Source organism: Lissotriton helveticus, chromosome 3_1, assembly GCF_964261635.1.
Source record: "Lissotriton helveticus chromosome 3_1, aLisHel1.1, whole genome shotgun sequence".
Taxonomy (NCBI): Eukaryota; Metazoa; Chordata; class Amphibia; order Caudata; family Salamandridae; genus Lissotriton; species Lissotriton helveticus.
Genome location: NC_136061.1, coordinates 300,393,701 through 300,411,235, shown reverse-complemented (window position 1 = coordinate 300,411,235; position 17,535 = coordinate 300,393,701). Strand labels below are relative to the sequence as shown.

The window sequence follows — 17,535 nt, the reverse complement described above, 5'->3', positions numbered from 1 at the left end:
CGCAAGACACAGGTCCACGCAATGGGGGAAGCCTAGGGCTCCTCTTCGGGTTCGACTGGGGGGTCCAGTGGCAAGTCCCTATAATCGGCCCATCTTTTCCATATCCTAAAGTGCTTGCGGGGGCACCCTCGCGCTTCAAAGATCGGGCGCTCCAGACCCATACAAAAGTCCAATCCTGCTTTCCATACACACAGAGGAGGGGCCCGTTCGTCCTTCCAAGCCCGTGCTAGGTCTGTCTTGGCTAGTACCAGCCCCAATAGCAGTAGATGGCGCTTATAACTATTCCCCCCCACTCCCTCAAGAATATGAAGCAATCCTAATCGATGAGTGCGGGGCAGGTCCCAGTGTAGCACTTCAGTCAGGCAATTCCACACACCTCTCCAAAAGCCAGCTATTCTAGGACACAGCCACACCGTATGAAGCAGCGAGCCCACCTCCATCCCACAACGCAGGCATTCCGGCGATTCAATCAGTCCAGCCTTCCAGAGGCGCTCACGGGTAAAATAAGCCCTGTGGAGAATTTTAAATTGGATAAACCTGAGCCTCATTGCGATGGCAGCCCCTCGTGGGGATTCCAGAGCCTCTCGCCAATCGTCCTCGTCCATGGGACCAACATCCGCCTCCCAGGCCGTCCGCAGGGGAAGGAGGTCAGAGGCGCAGTGAGTGCCCATCGTTTGGTATATTCGGGATACTTTTTTGTCTCCGAGATCACCCATGAACAACTTCGCCTCAATAGGGCTGAATTCGGGAAGCGAGTCTAAGTCGGCAACGTATGGTGTTAGTGCATGCCGAAGCCAGATTCTGGATTTTTGGTGATATATCTGTTAGTTTGGTAACTAATTCGGTTCATGGTGGCACGAGTGGCTCTGTACGAGTTTAGGAGTTCTTTGGTGATGGATGATAGATTTTGCATTTCGTCCAGATAGGATAGGCCGAGGGATATCTTGTTGAAGAGTGCGATCCAATCTGAGTTAGGATAGCTAGTTATATGTTGTGATGTGTGCTCCATTAGAGGGGGGAGTTCGCATGTTCGGTCTGGTTGAGTGGGGATAGCGTTATTAGGTTCCAATGGGGTTAGTTGATCATGGCGGGTTGGTGGAGGGTCTGTATGAATATGAGCGATAGTCTTGAAAGGCGACAGCGTGGTAGGGGCTATTGCATGCAAGTGGGGTATGGTCGAAGAGTGATGAATCAGGATGGGAGGAGAAAGTTTAGAGAGGGGCTGATCATAGACCAGAGTTGTTGGCAAGTCAAGGGAGCTTTGCAGGTCGGTTCAACTATAGGTGAGACGAGTGGGATATCAGGAGTGGATTTGTGGAATCTCCATAGGTAATCAAGGATATCAGGGGAGTTGGGGGTGTATGCATTAGGTTGGCCCGTAGCTAAGTGTATCCTTGTCCATTCTGGGCCTGGGGACCCTGGCGTGGTTGAATCTATTGTGACGGGTAGCAGTCATTGGGGGTATGGTGAAATTAAGGTAGTCTCGTTATGGGATTTTGTGGTATAGTTGGAGTATCGTCAAGATAATCAGGATGATTCGGGATGGGGAGTGGGTTTTTCTTGCTGTTCATTGCTTTCTTGAGAATAGGGAAGATCTCGTCAATAATAGCGAGATTGACATTGGAGGAATGTATAAGGGTATTACCATTGTTGTATGGGGACATAGTAGCATTCTCGTTGCAGAAGTACGAGGCAGGTGAGTTTTGAGTAGCCTGTGTTTGAACTTCTTGGCTGCGTTTTTTGATAGATTGGGAGGATATTTAATGGTGAAGGCATGGAAACCTGAAGGTTGTAGGTTTTGAACCATTTTTTCTTCTCCTTTCTTTTCTTATTTCTCAGAGTCTCCCTCTCTACTTCCTTACTGCTTTCCGTAAAAACTTCCTTCTCCTATTCGCTGGTAACTTCTCTTTTATTTATTTTCTGTCTGGTGAAGGCACTGGTGGAGGTTGATACCATTCCAAGATGGCAGACGCTTTTTCAGGCTTAGTTTGATGGTCCTATTTTAGATATCCATTTTCATTTGTTCCTTCTTTCTCTAGGTAACCCTTTCTACTTCCTTTCTGCCTTACTTAAAAGCGTTCTACTCCTATACACTAGTATCTTCTCCTGTCTGGTGAGGGCACCGGTGAAGGTTGATACCTTTCAAAGATCTAACTGATTTCCTTAGCTTGGGAATAAATATACAACGTGTAGAAGGCTGTCTTAGTAAATGGTGTACACTTATTAAAGTGAGGCATCTTGCACTAATCCAGAAAACCCCTATGGTGATTTTAGTGGTCTTTGATAAGCATAGAAAGCTCCCAAAGTGGTAGCTGTGGAGTGCAGCCTTCAGGCTTAACTTGAAGGATTGTAAAGCAGCTTGTTTTACCTGTTTAATGCGTAGCGCAAGTTAAACGATAAAGAACCACACTGTGTTTGTGTAAAAATACTTCTATATATTACACAACACTCACTAACACATTGGTATATCTCCAACCCAGAGATTTCAGCACAATACACACGAATACTTCAAATGCAATCAGGTAAGTAGTATAAAATAAAGTGGTGTCCAGGGGAAGACCAAACATTATACAAAGAAAGTGGAATGTGAACTGCAGAGGAGGACGGGACTTGGACCACAAGGAACAACCCACGGTAAGTACCCAGGAACCCCTCGGAAGCTCTGTGCAGAGTGGAACCACAGCTGTGTGCCCAATAGAAGTCAATGGAGAAGTTGCGGTTGCAATTATGCAGAAGAAGGACCCTTCGAGAACTCCCTTGGAGGACAGAAGGTTGGAGAGCCACCTCACCCATGGAGGCCCCGAAATCCAGGTTACCTACATGAGGGAAGCTAGATGCATAGGGGTTAAGAGATGTCGGAAACCTCCGTAGACGAAAATGGAAGACTTAGAAGAAAATGCCTCTGGAGAAGATGGTGAAGAATACGGTGGAATCCAAGGGTGGATTCTTAAAGTGAAGAACCTGCAAGCAGAGGGGACAGAGTTGATGCCACTCGCAAGTGACCAGGAGGCATAAAGACACAATGCCCATTGATGTCAGGAGTTTCAGGTAGGTGACCTTGCCGCTGCAAGTACCACGCAACACGGAGGAAGACCAGAAGCGATGCATGAGCTGTCCCTCATCTGATGTCTGTGAGTAGGTAGTCTGTGTCTGGCACGAGCACCAGAAAGCCTTAGTAGAGGCACCTGCCGTGGAAGATGGAGGAACAGCGTTGGAACCAGCAAGTCCAAGGGACTAACCAACAGCAGGAGGGTCTGAGCAAGACAGAGCAAGCAGGGGAGCCCACTGACGCTGATGAAGACCCTCAGGAGGGTCCACAGGCTGAAAAAACAGGAGTCGCAAGAGGACCTCGAGCAGCTCACCCAAAGATGAAGGCCCTTGGTGCACAAGATGCGGTTAGGATGCTGATTTTGGAGGGAAGAGATGCTGGAGCTTCTTGTAGCTCAAATATCTCTGGAGTGCAGTCAGTAAGCCTTAGCAGCGGAGAGTCGATGCTCTGCACAGTGGTTTGGTCCCAGCAGATGACAGATCAAGTCTCTAGGGAGTTGCAGAACATTAACTTGTGTTGCTGAGCCTCGGGAAGTCTGTAGGACGACATGATCAACAGACTGGTCAGATTTCGCCTGGTATCCTTGATGCCCCAGGTATGTTGAAAAGCCTGGCAGAAGCACAAACAGAAGCACAAATAGAGGACGAAGACTACTTGAAGAACGGTGAGACCAGGAGCAGCAGGAGTTCTCCTTGGTGCAGTCTTGGTTCCAGTCGATGTCCAACGAAGTCCAAGTGTTCAGACTTAGTTCAGGGTGGAGTCTTGTGCTACGACGAAATATAAGGAACCACCACAGGTAAGCCCTTAAGTACCCTAGTGATTGGGTTGGAACAATTCAGGGGTCCCTTCCAGAGAGGACAGGTCAGGCCTCAAGGTTAGTTGCAGAACCACCACCTGTGTTGCTGTGCCTTTCGAAATCTGTGAAACGTCAGGAACAGCAGACCGGTCAGCTTTGTTGTGGTGCCTGCAGATGCAGGGGAATAACTCCTTCACTCCAAGGGCGATTACTTTGGGTGTCCTTTATGCCCAAAGGTCTGCTGAAGATCCTGGAAGAAGCTTAGACACAGACAGCAAAGACGACTTGCAGAACAGCGAGACCAGGAGCAGCAGGAGTCTTCCTTGATGCAGTCTCGGTTCCAGGCAAAGTCCAATTGTCCAGCTGGTCAAAGAGTGATGTGGTTTCAGGCTTGTCTGGTCCCACAACAAATCTGAAGACCCACCCACAGGTAAGCCCTTAAATACCCTAGGAATGGGATTAGGACGACTCTGGGGTACCTCTCATGGGAGGGGCTGGACAGAGGGGAGGATACTCCCATGCCCTTTAACCAGTTTCGCACCAGACCAAGAACCAAGGACTCCCTGAATTGGCTCAAATTGGAGTATGCAAGGAGGTCACTAAATATACCCTTCAAAGCAGTCTGGTGGCGCTGGCAAAGGCCCCGACCCCAGCCCAAAACACTAATTCCTGTCTGGGAGGTGGTCACACCTCCCTGTGAAAAGAAACCTATTGTTCTACCTTCTCCTGCTCGAGCTTGGCTCAGCAGCAGGAGGGCAGAATAGAGCCTGTGGTCAGCAGCAGCACTTGCTTGCTGACAGACCCTGAAAGTCTGTTAATGGGAGTACAGGGGTGTACCCAAGTGAGCCCCCAGTACATGCGATCAATACTTCCAACACTGGTATCGGTATTGGGGTATGATACCAAACATGACTGGGTTCGGTGCAGCCACAATATAATGACTGATGTCCACTATATATAGGAAAATGGCTGACCACACTTATAAAGGCTCAAGAATAGACTCTGGGGTTTGTAGGGGTGTTCTGCAGCCGGAGGGGCACCCTCACACTTGTGACCAAGCACCCTGCCCTCAGGACTGAGAGCTTACCTAAGGGATGCCTTTAGATTTTGACTGCAGTGACCTCAGATGTAGGAAACTTATCTGTCATGCGAGGTGCAAGCACCACCTCATACAGACAGCAATGCAGGCCTGTAGTCACAGTTTAAGTGGACTCCCATGGGTGGCACAATACAATTTGCAGCCAATGGAGTGCACCTATATCCTGGGTACCTTAGTACATATACAACGGAGTTACAAGGGTGCACCAGTAGCCAATTGTAGAGGTACAAAAGTACTTACCATGGTCAATTTAGAGGGTAAAGCACAGTGACTGGGGTCCTGATTAGCAGGATCCGAGTCAGACTAGATCAAAAACACACCGACACCAAGCAAAAAGTGGGGGTTACAATGAAAGCAGATCCTACCTTCTGACACAACAAAAGAAATTAATGGTCAGCGGAGTCCTCTAAAGAAAAATATTTACCTCACTGCTATTGGATCTGGAATTCCAACAGGGGAAGGGAATTAAATAAATAAATAAATAAATAGATATATATCTATATATATATATATATATATATATATTCAGTTGTTTCTCTTCCAGATATTTCTGAAGGAATTCGGGAATTAGGGCCCTGGAACTGAAGTGAAAGGAAATTATAAAACTGACAGAAAACAAATACAATGATGAAAATTGGCAAACTGCTTGAATCTGGTATGAATACCAATGTGTTTGATGTCAACTTGAATTTAAAATTATTGTAGAAAAGGCCCAACTCCTAACTCTGGTACACTCAAAGCGCAGGGTTGGAAAATCTGGCACACATTAACAAAGGCACTTGGTTGTAGAAAACCTGACACAAATTAACAAAGGCCATTGGCTGTGTTCCAAGAAAATCACTCCGAATCAACTCAACTAGTATGGTGGGAGAGGTTAGCCGCTGCGCAAGGTGGCTGCACCCTAGAGATGCTTCGCTCAGACTGCTCGAATCCTCCAATCCTCCAGCATAAGGAGTAACTGAGGGCTTGACGGGGCGAGCGGGGAACCTGAGGGGCCGTGGCATTCTTATTTCAGGCAGCAGAGCTCCCTAGAGACACATGGAATGGAGGGGCACTTCAACAAAGATGGAGGAGGCACCCGCCCCGGCAACGCGAGCCGTTAACCTGGTAGAGGCCGCAAGGCGCAGCAGGGCCCAGCTGTGAAACCTTTGAAGATTTCAGCGTTGTCCCTTGAAGGAGAAGGAGACTCAGATAGCGATCTATAGGGATTAGCATGTGAGGGCCGCTGCCTCAGGTCAGCAACGAGTAGCGGGTCCAGTCTGACGGAGGCGAACAATCTGGTGTACCCCTCTAGACGCAACATATCCAGAAGTTTGCAAAGAATTATTGCCTAAAACTTAATGCTGACAAAAAGGAGAGCCTGCTGTTCAGTGAAGCCCACTTGATTTGGGATGCCTCTTGGTGGCTGACTCTTCGGAGGATATGCCCTTTCCAAAGAAAATAGCTAAGAATCTTGGAATCATCTACAATAACTCTTTTTCAATGCTGAAACACGTTAAAGTTAACAGCGGAAAATGTTTTAGAATCCTCAAATTGCTGAGAAGGTTGTCCAAGTGGTTGCCAATAGCTTGGCGGAAAACCATTGTCAAGGCTTTGATCACTAGCCGCCTGGACTATGGCAATTCCCTCTTTGTGGGCATTGCAGATTACCTGGTTAGGAAATTACAGGTGATTTAAAAAGCGACCGTCAAGCTAATGTGTAACATGGACAGATTCAGATCCGCTTCAGCATGTTGCAATGGCTACCAAAGTGGAAAAGAGCTAGTTTCAGTCTCTTATGCTATAAGCACACGGTCTTGTATAACACCAGTTCCAAAATTCTACAGGCCTGAGTGGAATTTGACTAACCATCTCATGATTGGAGATCGCACAATCTAGCTTTAGCAAATGCAATCAAAATAAAGAATGCTAGAACAGGATGTCGTGCTTTTTCACATCAGGCTGCAGCCCAGTGGAATTTGCTACCCTTGGAGCTTTGCCTTACGGAGAACCAGTTATGGTTTAGAACGAAACTGAAAACCTGGTTATTCTCATGTGCTTTTCTGCATATGATCATTAGGTTAGGGATTTGTACAGCACCAAGATATCCCCTAGCAGAGGAGTGTTGCGTTTTAGAAATATTTTATATAAACGACAGTGGAACGGATGGCCAGCTGCGGACTGTCTCTGTGGAGGAGACAAATGGAGGAGGGGTAGGCCTCCACTTCAAGTCTTGGGACTTTTGCATAATTGAACATGGAATACTGGAGGCCTAGCGGATTGACGCAGTGGCCTCAACCTCCCATGGACACTGCAGCCTTTTGAGGGGAGTGATAGCTTCTCCTAGAAAGAAGGGCATGGCCCTTGGGTCGATATCTGTAACTAGAACTCCTGCCCTCGCCATCCATTGCTCATTACCCCACTTATTACACGACTCATGACATCATTGATAAGATCACTGCAACATTTGCTGTAAAATTGATAAGACAACTGTGCAAGGCGGGCGCGAGATATCGTTACATTAGGGCACAAGTTATAGTTGCTGGAGATAACTAATTATAAGTGCTGAATTATTATGGTTTTGTGTGTGTAAAATCTGAACCAATCTAAAACTTCCCAGTAACCTTTGTTTTTGCCAGATTATTATTATTATTAAAGGGGTTTGTAGAGCGCCTGGTGACGCCTCCCGGCATGTCCCCGCGCTGTGGAGATCGAGTCAAGAGAAAGAAAGGGGAAGGGGAACTAAAGGGTGAACAAATGTGTTTTCAGCAGTTTTCTGAAAGAGGACTCATCATTAGCTAGTCTAATGTTGATGGGAAGGGTGTTCCATCTGTTGGCTGCTAGAGAACGGAAAGAGCGACCTCCCATTCTAGCTTTTTTTATGCGTGGAGTCTTGAGCAAACCCATTCCCTTGGAACGAAGGGATCTGTTGGGCTCGTAGGACATGGCTAAATCGGACAGATAGGATGGAGCTTTCTGAGAGATAATCCTATAGCACCAGAGAAGTGCCTTGAATAGGATTCTCTTCCTGATTGGTAACCAATGGAGGGTAGCCAAGGTGGGTTTAGAAGGTGCTCTTCTGGGCAATCTTAGCACTAAACGTGCAGCTGAATTTTGTAAGACCTGCAATCTTCTGATGTTCTTTTCAGAGGTACCCAACAGAAGCACATTGCCGTAGTCTATACGGGAGGTTATAAGTGCCTGAGTCATGGTACGCCTGGAATCTAGAGGGAGAAGATCCAGGGTACGATTGAGAGTTCTCATGACTCCAAAGCACTTTCCTACAGTTTTTTTTTACATGGCTGTCGTACGAAAGTTTGTTATCAATCCATACGCCTAAGTTCTTCGCTTCCCGACTGGGAGTGGGTAGGGACCCTAAACAGGGAGGCCACCAGTCTTTGGTCCAGTTGGAGTCCTTACCTCCTATTATGAGTACCTCAGTTTTTGTGCCATTTAGTTTGAGGCAGTGATTAGTCATCCAATCTGCGAGATTGCTCATGCAGGATTTGAAGTTGTCAGCATCAGAGGTGGGAGCTTGGGATAAAGAGATCAACAGTTGAGCATCGTCGGCGTAAGAGACAAGCTCTACGCCGTACGATTGAACCACCTCTGCCAACGGCGCCATATAGAGGTTGAACAGGGTGGGACTCAGGGCAGAGCCCTGAGGTACCCCCTGTTCTAATACCATGCTGTCCGAGAGAAAATTTCCTCTCTGGACCTGAAAGCTCCTGTTGGTAAGAAAAGCCTTCAGCCACCCCAGAGCCTCTTTGGTGACCCCCGCTTTGTTTAGACACTGTAGCAAGATGGAGTGTGCTACAGTGTCAAACACGGCACTGAGGTCCAGCATGATGAGTGCCATGATCTTACCCTCATCGGCTCCTTCCCGCAGAGTTTCGGTCGCTCTCAGGAGCGCTGTCTCTGTGGAGTAACTCGATCTAAAGCCCGACTGCGATCTATGAAAGACATTTTGAGATTCAAGGTGGGCCATGAGTTGGATGTTGGCTACTTTCTCGGCAAGTTTTGCTAGATAAGGTAGCAAGGAAATGGGGCGTAAGTTCTCCAGAATATCCTGGCTCACATTCGGTTTTTTCTTAATGGGGAGTACGATTGCTTTCTTCCATTCTACAGGCAGACAGGCAGTGTTAAAAGAGACTTGGAGCATATGTCTAAAGTGGGGCTCTAAGACCGAGAGGCTAGCTGCTAAAACTTTAGGGGGAGCGAGATCTCGTGGAGAGCCAGATTTAATACTTTTACAAGTTTTCATGAGAATTTCGGAGGGAGGAACAGTAAAAGCACAGAGGCAAGATTTTGTAAGGATGATATCCTCCCTTTCAACAGAGGCAGTGCCAGATTTTATATTACTGGAGAAATTGGCATAGATGTCAGTGATCTTGCCGGCAAAATACTTCGCAATTTTGTTGCAGGTATCTACTGAATCATTGTGGGATGTTGGATTCGTAGTTATTATAGAAATTTCTTTGTAGATCTGAAAGAGCTCTTTCGAGGAGTTTTCAGCTTCCAAGATACGGTTACTATAATGAGATGCTTTAGACACTCGAATCATTTTGGTATATTCTTTTTGCGCCGTTTTATATAGGGTTTTGATCTTAGGGCAGAAGTTATTGCGCCATTCCCTTTCAAGCTTTTTGCAAGCAGTTTTGGCTAGCTGAAGCTCCTGTGTAAACCACGGGGCAGTTTTTTTAGTCCTCTTAGAGTTAGTTAAATTGCGAATAGGAGCAGTGATATCTAGAGCATTAGTGATCCAGTTCTGTAGATGTTTATATGCTGTCTCACTGTCAGATCCTCTAGGAGGTCCCGCATTTTCAATGATTTTTATAAAGGAGTCGAGAGAAATTTTTCCATTTCCTACGTTGATATCGTTGTGCACTATCTTTGTTGTGTTCAGTTTCATCTAATTGAATTTGCATGGGGATAACAAAGTGATCGGACCAGGGTACTGGTTGGGGAGATGAGGTTTGAACTCCCGTCCAGTTCCCAAATATGGGGTCCAATAAATGTCCCAGTTGGTGTGACGGGTCGTAGTTCTTTAGCTCTAGTTGTATATATATATATATATATATAATCTCCTCCCCCTTTTTTGTTAATGGCTGGGCCGCATGGGTTAGGGTCCCTGGGGACAAAATCAGCCTGGGTTGCAGGGGTGGGGGAGGGATACGCATGCCCCATCCCTTAATTATATTTATAAAACAACCCCCTGGGACCTGGTCCATCCGGGAGCCCACACTTTTTTGCGAATTGAAAAAACTTTTTTTAACCCAAGACAGGGTCCCTGTAGTACCCCACTACCAGGCCTAGTGGCCTTAGGGTATTCCTACCTTGCCACCTTCTGGTTTTTGTAAAGCACTGTTTGGGGAACTCGGGCCGAGTCTTAAGACAGCTGCCAACACTCCCTGGTTGAAGTGGTGGCAGTCAATCAGATCTCACTCTGAGATCAGTCAGGCTCCGTGTTCCTACATATACATAAATCTTTTCTATTTTTTAATTCCAAAAGTACTGAACGGATTTACACCAAATCACAAAAAGGCACTCTCTTCGGACCAAGCTCTAGCTTTCTGTCAATTTTCTTGTAATTCGGTTCAGCAGTTCGGGCTGTTAGTCGTGTTGAAATAACCTTTAGGAAATTGGATGGGAAGATGAGTTTTGGGACCACCTACTTTATTTTCAGCCCAGGCTTGCTGAATCACCCCAAAACTTTACAGACAGCAGCTGAGGTAAGTGGCAAATACATTTTGAAAATGTCATGACAATTCGTCAAACGGTGCCAAAGTTATTAGCAAATTAAAAAACGCTTTTCTTCAAAACATGCATGGCACCTTTTTTTAAACACTACTATCTTAAATACTGCGGCACAGATTTACAAAAACAATGAAAAATCACGCCTTCTGAGTAAAGTTATACTTTCTTGCTAAACTTGTAAATCCATTCAACAAATTTTGTTGCAGGTGCAAGCAAAATTACCAATTGGAGTTAAACTGGGACAACACAATTTGTTCTCGCCCCCTTTTAACCTTTTCCTCTGCAGAGAACGGCATGTTAATTGGCATGCCAGAACTTAGCTGCCTATGCTAAGCTAGAGCCAAATTTGGTGCCGATCTAGAGAGTCCAAATTAAAGGCAAAACAAAAATGATTTTTCAATGAAAACTGCAGCTATGCAATCATTGGACAGTGGCAACTGCTATGTTTTATGAGATTTTCTAATAAGAAACATCACAGAAAGGAGAAGTCCTATACTTCCTCAAGTAAGTGTTTTTTCCTCTCAGGATGGTATGATGTTTAATGCAGTTTCCACTACGTTAGGGAGACACCCCCACTCCATTCCCTCCCTGTGCTGTAGAAGTTGAGACAGAGGTTTCTGGTCTTTCCGACAATCCAACACAGATTGAACACTTGCATCTAGAGATGCTGGAATTCTTCTAGACAGCTTGCAGCCCTATGGGCTACTTCTGAAGGGCTATACATTTCTGCAGCAGTGGTGAATCAGACCCCTTGCTTCCGTGGGCACCAGCCTCGGTACCCAAAGTGAAGTCAAAATGGCTACGAATCTGTTCTCCATTTGCTTAGACCTTTCTTCTCTGGCAATATCGAAGTCAATAATGATGCCATAGAAGTAGTAGACTCTGGTAGCGGCCAAGCAGTCCATACAAGTAAAACATTTAGTGAAGTAAAGAAGGTGGTCAATGCATATTTTTAACGATGTACCAATATGTGCAACTCCAGGTTTGCAAATACTCATCTACTTGTACATGTTTGCCTCAGATACTTTGTCTATGGAGGATAGGGAGTATGACCACACCATGAATAAGGACTCAGGAATGATTATGTCCTCCACCCCTTATAAAACCGATGCAGAATTGACTTGCAAATTCCCAATGGCTTAATTACTTCACCAGAATGGGACATTTCCAACACTTTTGGCCCGACTTTAGAGATGGTCTACTCCACCACAGCAGTTCTCAGAAGGCAGCAGACCTCTTAAAACTGATTTTGCCTCTTGCTGAAGTAAAATCTAGCATGCGACCTAAACCATATAGTATTCTGCCTGACAGAGCTATTCTCTAACCTGGTGAGTGATGGAATAAATACACTAAAACAGATCCTGAAGGATGGATTTCACTCTGCCGTTGCTCACGGTTATTACACAGATAGATACTTTTCACCATATTTTCGAGATATGTCCAGGCAACGCTCATGGGTATGCTCTTTGATGGCAAGCCGCTTTTCAAGGAGAATGCATATTCCTCAATGGAACCGAATGGCTACGTTTCATGACCTAGGACTGACGTTCCCAAGGCAATTAATTCCTCTAACAGTAGCAGAGGCTCAGTGGTTATTCCAGAATGGTGCATTCCAGTCAATGGCAGCCACCTCAGCCTCTCAAAACACCACAGCAAATGTACCGCTCTTTTTGATGTACAGGTCCGCTTTGCCAGTGTCTATAGCAGAAGTTTCAGCGTTGGCGAACGTGAGGTGCTTTAACTTTGTCCACCCTTCTCTTTTCTACCCACTAAAGTTGGTTCTACGCTTTTGCCTGTCTTAGCTTAACTGGCACTGCTCAATTCCACCTCCCAGGGAGGTACTGCTTTGGGGACTCATACATAAAGGTGAGAAATCTGCAGGAAGATGTATTCATCAGGAGAAACATTTACATAACTTTGGTATCAATGATTCTGTTAAGATACATAATTACAGGTTCCCTTACCGGCCTCCCTCCTACATGATGAGCTAGTACAGTGATTAATAAGATCTAAATGGATGCTGTATTGTTAACAACTATGTGTTTCGGTTCTTCACTGAACGCCTTGATATGGCATAAAAGAATATTGGGAATGGTCGATAGTGGCCTGAGTAGTGCGCCTTCTATACTCTAGAGACTACATGTTTGGCGGAATAGTTCAGGATGGAGCCACCTGGAACCTTGAAGGCGGCGAGGAACCGGTGAGAAGATTAGTATTCATCCAGAAACATTGTTACCAAAGGTAACTTTCTTTTTCCCCTTCACTAGGAGTGCCTAAACTACAAATTATCAAGCTTTTCAAATAGCACAAGAAAGAAAAGGACCAATACATAAAACAAATGTGCCATCCAGATGACTTGCGTTTACTAGCTGTAGCTCCTGTGTGGCTCTTGTTCCTCCATTTACCTGCTGATTAAGGCCAGACAAATTAGATAAAGAACCAAAAGAATACCAATCTAGTCCAATAAAAATATAACTCGTCATATAAACAGAGTTGGTTAAGACCATATCCACCACACCCTAATCAAACAGGATTCTATTGCGCTTTTGTAGCAAATTAAATGCTTTGGCACTTAATATACAAAACGTTATTAAGACAAAGCTTTGCTGTTTTAAAATATCATCAAACCTGCACATAGGTGTATGTGTACTAACCATATTCACATAATTACTACGGTTTAACCACTTAATGCCTGCTCTGATAAGTACCGAAAACAAAGATGAAACTTTTAGTTGCCTCCTACATCAAGTATAATTATCACAGTAATAACAGACTAAAACTAAAGGATTATTGAACATTTTTCATTTCCGAGAAACTTCACAACCACACGAGTCACTTCTGATATTACGTTTATGTGGGTGGGCTATAGGCAGGCTGCTAGGCATGTTACTCTATTTTTTTCCGTCAGAATATTGTCGTTATAAATATCATCTGGCTAAGTATGTTGAAAAAACTACTCGACAATATAGTTTCTGACACAGAAATACATTTGATTAAAATACCAGAGAGCCCTGCCTCCTACCTTTCCAAAGAGCAGAAGAAGACTAAACTGGAACATTGGAAGTCATTGTGGTGCATGCTGCAACTGTGGTGTCTCTGCGCCTCAAAGTGACTGCATTTTTTTGTACATCTTTTTAATTAGAATTTTAGACAAAAACCCCCAAAACACGTACCAGGATAGTATGCAGAATATATACACCAATCATCATCATAATCACTGCACAACTCCACTATATTTTGCTTATTCCTTGGAAACACAAAGGCACATCCCCTCCCAACAAGCCTCAATGCGGTGCGGCCTGAACAGAGTTAGACTCCTTGTTCATGGTCCAAGGCATGGGTGGGCAAGATTCGATATAGTTCCCATGGTGTTCTTCTCAGTCTTTCAAATTCGTGAAATAGTTACGGGGCTCCACCAATCTTGATATATCGGGTGCTCCAAGCCCATGCAGAAATCCATGCCCTTTGCCCATCTAGCCCCTACATTTCCCCACTCCTATGCAATTTCTCACTTGGGCACAAGCAGTCCTGACAAAAGTAACGTCTTCTTATATCGATTACCCTCAGCAACACCTGCAAGATGGAGTAAGAGTAGTTTTGGTTACCTAGGAACCCTCCAGGCAAGCATCCTTTCCCATAAATGTGATAGGAGTGGACAGCTCCAGAATGTGTGTAAAAAGTCTCCAGTAGCAACACTGCAGCATAGGCAGCCCCAGGGCCCACTAACCCCATTCTGAATAGTCGTACCCTCATGCGGTATGTGTGGTGTAAGATTTTGAATTGGATAAGGTGGAACTGCGCAGCAACCATCGCCTCCCTCGGGGCCACCACTGCTTCCATCCAGTCCTTGTCCTTGAGTTGGCCCAAGCATCGGGGGATTTGTTGGAAGCGGAAGATGGCAGCGGGCTTGGAGGAGGGAGTGTAGTCCCCTTCCACAATGGGGTCTCCAATGTCAGTTTACAGCTGTTCCTGAGGACTTCGTGTCTTTTTTCCAGATGATCAGATCCATCCACGTGGTGGTGAGCAGTCTAGGAAAGCCCTGCCCTATAGCAAGTGTAGAAGACTGTCGTGACCCAAGACTCACCCGTTCCCTGCGTATGCAGAGTCCTCCAACCCCACAAACCACCAGGCCTTAAGTACCAGAACGTGCGCCCCTCTATAGTATTGTGTCAGGTCTGGGGTGGCAATGCCCCATTCCAAGCAGTCCTCCATTTAATTTTTAAAATCCAATTTGATTTTCTGGCACACATAATACTGTTGGTCTGAAAAAAATTAAAACAAATTAAGAGGAAAAAAAATGAAAACCCCAACACAGCATTGGCATGGTTTATAGTTGGCGGTGTGTCTACCTTGTCTCCAGGTTGTATTGACCGGCTTTAAACCAAAAAAGAAGCACCCTAAAGTGGGAGTACTGATTTACAACAAACATCAGCTGTTTCACTGCGATGGGATTATGAAAGTAGGCAGCCTGGAAGTCTGTGGAGCATATCAAGTTGCCTTTGTCGAGCACCAGGAACAACGGATGTTAAGCTATCATTGTAGATTTTTTACACATGATTTCCAGCTGTTAAATACAGAATGTGCCCAAATTCTCCAGACTATTTGCAAAGGTTAATACCTCGGAGGAAGATTTTGAACCTATGGGCTTCACCATTTTGCAATCCTCTCAACTGAAAGCCATTCTTGGTATTCTTCTCTGTCCTCAACTTGGGCACTAAAGCCTCAGAGGACTAGACACTGGTGTTGCTAAACGAGAGGATTCTCCTATTCTTGGATATCTGCAGCTTTGGTTATATGATTTTTGAGTCAATTTGTCTGCTCACATTACCTTTAAGGTGACTGAACCTGCTAGTGAGGAAACAAATTAAGGGCCATAGATTAAGTAGGATATAATGGGACTCAACCCTTAAACAGAAATATAAGGCAGCAACTAAAAATCTCACGCAAATGGCTGGCAGTTTTGTTTTATGCTTAAGATTTTGTTTGTACATTTTCTTTGCTTTACTTTCACAATCCAATTACCTCCAGATCAGTATGCTGTTGTAGCTGCTGCACCATCTTCATGGTGCTTGCTAGAGTACTTTGAATGCTGACAATTGATTCTTTCTGCTCCACTGCTATTTTATCCAACTGTGCAGATAAAGACTTATATCGTAACTTCGCTGCAGACAACTGTTCCAGCAGTTTGACAGGATCTTCCTACATAAAAATTGACAAGTGGTCATAACAGGCAATATTAAGATATCACAATACAAGGCAAATAATTCAACAGAACACCGCAACAAGCATCTCACTCATGCTTTATAAAGTCACCCTATATTTCAGTGTAATAGGTCTCGAAGAAGCTCTGTGATGCATGTTGAAGCTAAAGGGTTAGCACAAAGACAGAACTCTGTAGAGAACCAACAAAGTTTGAATAAGAAAGTAACTGGCTTTAAAAGGCATCCGACAGAACTTACTTCTGTCGGATAATAAACTTTTGCCAATGTGAACCATGTAAAATAATTTGTACAGTTCGTCAGACTCACTCACAAAAACTCAAAATACCAAATCATTGAAACCTAGCTCACACCATACCACCTGAGGTCCGAAACAGATTCGGACTCAGGTCAGAGAAGGTAAAGTTTGGATAGAAATACCCCAAACTAGCAAAATGACCAGCAAATCTATACTAATGGCAGATTGTGCAATAAATAAGTTAAATAACAAGTTGGATATAGATTGTGCAGAACTCTGTACTGCTGGCCTTATATTTTCCTCAGAAACCACTGTGTTGTTCTTAAGCTGAATTACGTGGATTTCATTCTTAAGAAATTTAGCTTGTTTTGCTTTGTTAATTTTGAGATGCATTGTTTCTCTCACAACTTTTAATTAAGAACCTATTTGACTTCTTAATTCTTAAATTTGCTTCTCTTCTCCTCCCAACTGTGGTTACTTGTTTCCGACACCATGATGTTGCCCACTGTTGTAATGAGGATGTGGTTTCATGCCACTGGATTCAAGCTAACCTTGCTGATGAGGAGTGTTAACCAGAAACCTATCCCAGGATGCTTGTTTAAGGTCCAGGGAGGACTTGGCCTGGCAGTTCGAGCTGGACTGTTCCATGAGGCACAGGGTCAAGACTGATTTGCAAAAGGCTGGGTCCAAACTGGGATGGCGAAGTGAGCTAAAGAACGATGATGGATTCAACCCAGATCTGTGATTAGGAGTGAGTGTCCGAGAAGTTTCAGCACTCCATCTATGATCTCCATGCGTTTGCTTTGTACGTCCTAAGTTGGCAGGGTATTCCGAGACGTGGGTCCCTTGCTCACTTTGCCACTGGATTTATGCTAGCCTGGCTGATGAGGGGTGTTACCCTGAAACCAGTCCCTGGATGCTTGTTTCCGGTCCAGGGAGGACCTGCCGTGGCATTTCGGGCTGGACTGTTTCAATGAGGCACAGGGTCAAGACTGATTTGCATAAGCAGGGCTCGAAAAATTCCCAAAATGGTACTAGTCCTGCAGGACTAGTACCTTAAAAAATGTCCTCGACCTAACTGCAACCTACTTGACCTCCATCTCTGAAAGCGGATCAAATGTGACAAGATAAGATTTAAAAGCATCTTTATTGCTCATTAACTTTGTGAGCAATAAAAATGCCTTCTCTTGTTATCTTGGCACGTTTGCTCCGTTTTCACAGACAGAGGACAAATTTTGTTTGTTTTCCTACTTGCCACAAAGGGTGAGTAGGACCTATGCGAGTGGAATTCTCGAGCCCTGATAAGGTTGGGTCCAAACTGGTGTGTCAAAGTGAGCTAACGAACGATAATTGATTCAACCCAGATCTGTGACTGGGGTGAGTGTCTGAAAAGTTTCA

At 44.9% G+C, this 17,535-nt stretch overlaps 1 protein-coding gene across 1 annotated transcript in view; it reads right to left on the bottom strand.

Moving 5' to 3' along the window:
• SKA2 (spindle and kinetochore associated complex subunit 2) overlaps positions 1 to 17,535 on the bottom strand; it is a 61,961-nt gene that overhangs the window by 31,748 nt on the left and 12,678 nt on the right. Inside the window, exon 4 of the mRNA XM_078679850.1 lies at positions 15,703 to 15,879. Coding sequence (XP_078535976.1) covers positions 15,703 to 15,879 — 177 coding nt within the window. The remainder of the gene's footprint in view (positions 1 to 15,702; positions 15,880 to 17,535) is intronic.